The sequence below is a fragment of the Uloborus diversus genome, chromosome 6 (assembly GCF_026930045.1).
Source record: "Uloborus diversus isolate 005 chromosome 6, Udiv.v.3.1, whole genome shotgun sequence".
Classification (NCBI taxonomy): domain Eukaryota; kingdom Metazoa; phylum Arthropoda; class Arachnida; order Araneae; family Uloboridae; genus Uloborus; species Uloborus diversus.
The window spans coordinates 123,574,077-123,578,067 of NC_072736.1; the positions used below are offsets into that span (position 1 = coordinate 123,574,077).

At 35.1% G+C, this 3,991-nt stretch overlaps 1 protein-coding gene across 1 annotated transcript; it reads left to right on the forward strand.

Moving 5' to 3' along the window:
* The first annotated feature begins 1,982 nt into the window (after window positions 1-1,982).
* On the forward strand, window positions 1,983-3,507 carry LOC129224580 (TWiK family of potassium channels protein 9-like). The gene has a single exon (XM_054859063.1). The coding sequence runs from the start codon at window positions 1,983-1,985 to the stop codon at window positions 2,763-2,765; it is 783 nt and encodes a 260-aa protein (XP_054715038.1). The 3' UTR covers window positions 2,766-3,507.
* The last annotated feature ends 484 nt before the right edge of the window (window positions 3,508-3,991 follow it).

Here is a 3,991-nt window from a genome sequence, read left to right on the forward strand (position 1 = left end):
GCATTCTTTCATTTTCCACAGAGACAAGTTTTTCTTGTAATTTAATAATGATTACTTTCACACATCTTATGAAAGTCAAATGTTTTTCAATCATGGTATTTGCCAAATCGGCAGCAAAATTTGCCGAATAAAACTTTTTTTGGGACATCACTGTGATCATCTCATCGGCGCGCCTCAGAATGTGAAACGCCATCATTTCTTCATAAGTTTGACAGTTTGGGGAACACTTTTTTAGGTTTTTTTTTGAGTAAAGGATATTTTACTTCTTTTTTTGGGGGGGGAGGGGCGGCAGATTTCAAATTTGTCTAGAGGCATGGAGCTAAATTCGGCCCTGGGGAGTTTGTTCAAAAATTTCGGATGGCCCCTCCCAAAACGATCGGTTGGATCCGCCACTGCCCGTAGTATCGTTTGGTACCTTTTCATTTGAACACCCCTTATATTTGAGTATATAAAAGGACTTTGAAGCGATTAAAAGAAGTTTATAGCACATTATTAATAGTACCACCGACAAGCCTGAATTCATAAAAAATATTTTCAAGTTCAGGAACTTTGTGCACTAAAATGAGTTCCAGGCTTAGTGACAATTCAATGGATGCATTACGTTTTTGACTATTCTTGATTTGTTTGTCTTATAACATTTGTCCCTTCATTTTATATTTGTAAACAAAAAATTATCATAATTAATGCACATTTTGTATAAAATGTTTCAGTATGACAACGAAACAAGAACGTTTTTAATTCTTTTTTGAGAAATTTCCAATACCGGTATGATAAAAAAAACTGATATTTCGGTGTCACGTTTTAAAGAATATCGAAAACCGGTATTACATTTTGGGTCCGGTTTTGTAATCACTACTGGCGTTGGCGACCACCCGTCGACTGGAGTCGTAACTTCTTGGACCGGACGTATTTGTAGAAACACAATTCTGATTGTTGGCGAACTATTCACTTTCTTTCCTTTCCCTCCTCGTAACAATACTGAGGTTGAAATGAAAATCATAGAATGCACGCCACGGATTATAATGGTCGACCAATGATGCTTCAATAATGTCGTTAGGGTTAATGAAAATTGAAATGTTAATAGCTGACATAGACTTCAAAAAAAAAAAAAAAACTAAAGTTGTTTGTAAAGCGTAGCAAGAAGGAAAAACGATTTCTTTCCAAATGTTAAAAATTTAATTACAGTGTATAAGTAAAGAAATGGTGTTTTTTTTGACCGGTCACAGGAAAGCAACAAAGCAAGACAGAAATGTAAAATCTTCAAAAAAAAAAAAAAATCTCCTAATTTCATACACGTTTAGTGCAGTTCCATTTGGCCATCACTTTTCACCCTCTAAACGGTATTAAAGTTCTCCCTACAGGACGTCTGGGGTAACATAGTGAATAACGTCTATGACTCTGTTTTAAATGGTTCACGTCGTAGATACATGTAAAAATCAAAGAGCGTCGGATCCGGGGATCACGGGGACCGTGGCTTGACGCAACTCCTGCCTATCCACACCGCTAGGGGAATGTTATATCCGAAATCTAACGAACAATGTTAGCGTAGTGTGGAGGAGCGCGTCATGTTGAAAGATGACACCTCCTGAAAACACATTGAACCTTCGTCTGTACCGTTCACATCTCGACTGGCGTGGGCGTGTGCTGATCCGCTCCTGTGCAGTTCGTGGTACTGCGTAGGTCTTCGCCTGCATGCGCACACGCTTACCCATCATACTACAGAAACTTAGAGAGTTTTTCTGTTATTTGGTGAAGATTTCACATTTCCATCTTGTTTTGTTACTTTCCCGTGATTGTCAAAAGTGCACCATTACTTTACGGACACATTGTATGTTTAGAAATGAAGGCCAACGAAAATGAATAGGTGGACAGTATGCAGTCCACGGATTGAACCGCACTTCGTTAAATGATGGTTTTAGTGTAAATAACATTATGCTTGTCTTTGATTGTAATCCTATTCATTTATTTCATCTTTTTAGTACATGAGCGTGGCTTGGAATAAAATGCCTTACATAGTGTATCAAGGTCGAGCAAAGAAGTCTCCAGAAAAAGTATCCGGCGAAACAGATGTCGAAAAAATAGGTAGCAAAGATGCTGACGATACTAAACGGAAGCATGATGCAGATTCAAAAGAAAAAGAAAAGAACAAAAAAGGATCTGAAAAAGTGGAAACTGCGAAGGAAGAACCGGAAGAATCTGAAGAGCAAACTGAAGCTCAAATTATACAAGAGGAAGAAGAAACAGATGAGTTTAATTTGCCTGTATCCCTGGCTGTAATTTTACTGATAACTTACATGATGCTTGGAGCCTTTATATTTACCCTGTGGGAAGATTGGACGTTTTTCGAATCATTTTATTTTGTGTTTGTTTCTATGAGCACTATTGGATTCGGCGACTATGTACCAGACCATCCTATGTATATGATGGCAACGTTTATTTACCTGTTATTCGGACTTGCTTTAACTTCTATGTGCATAAATGTTGTTCAAGAGAAGCTCTCTGCCATATTTCAAATGGCAAAAATGCGAATTGGTACAACAGTAGGACTCGATGCGAATATTTTAATGGAAGATGATGTAATGTCCGATAAGTCTGACACCCCAGATAGTAAAAGAAGAGGCAGTAGCTTGAAATCACGTAGGGGATCTAAAGCTCCACCAGCAATGAGTCAAGATAAAGATGAAGATGAATACAAACCATCTGACTCTCCGCACTCAAAAGAAAATGGCGTAAAAGACGAACCAATAATGAGCACAGATATTTAAATGCACTAAATATGAAATTCAGATTTATTCCTACATGCTTATCTAAGTTCGCTATACAAAGTGCTTTATTTTATGTTTTCTGACTGTGATATTTCTTGTGATCAAAAATAGTAGCAAAATGTTCGCACTGCATACCTGTAAAAATCCTTCACTTATGTTAATTTCATGCCAAAACATTTCATTTTTTCTGAACTGGATTTATTAATCATGGAGTGTTTTGTTTGTGTTGAGTACATAGTATTAAAGCTTTTATCATCCCTAATTTTAATTTAACAGATATATTGTTTTGTTTAAATTTCGTATGAGCACGAGTTAGAATATCATTAAGCCACTTGAAGATCTGTGATAGGCTCTGAAAAAGCGAAATCATTTTTATAATAATGTTTCGGAACATTTTTCCATTATTTTGTTTGTTTTGTACGTGCTTTCATTTCCTTCAACAAATCTTACTTTATGTAAGGCAAGTTCATGAATTTCCTTTATTGGGTTTTTATTTTCTAAATTCATTTGTAAACTGTTTCGAATAAGAAAATTTACATTTTTCATTTACTTTTCAGAAAAAGTCTTGTAATACACATGTATATTTCTATCATTGTAAAAAAGATCCTTATGTATTGAATATTGAATTTTTCAAATGTGTCATGTCTTTATCTTTAATGGAAATCATTGAAAAGTAAGTATACATACAAGTAATATTACTAGCATAAACAAGGGTTGACGCGTGAATGTGAAAGTTTGAAAATAAAATATCGCTGCATCAAGTAATTTTTCTTCACTAAGTATTAATTTTTTTAAGCAAAACGCAAAAATAAAATTAACTGCATTAATTGATAACGCAATAACGATTAACGTTTTATCTACATTAAATTTACATTGCATTTTTTGGCTTGTGAGATATTTATTGAACAAATTAACTGTTCATAATTATAGTAATGTGATTAACTGTACCACGTTTAGTAGTTATTTTGCAAGTATGTACTTGTTTAAACATAGATTGAATCTTCAACATCTCTCAACAGCAATTTTAAGCCTGTTGCCTCTTTTATCCAGAAATGTTGGCAAGGTTTGTCCAGGCCCGAACACTTCGAGTAATCGAGGTTCTGCAGTACAGATTTAAACTGTGAGAAAAATTCTATTTAAAACAAGAAATTCCATCCAGAACTAAACGAGCCTACTTTCCCGTATACCAATATCAACTTTCCGGTATCTGATCACTATTCTCTAAA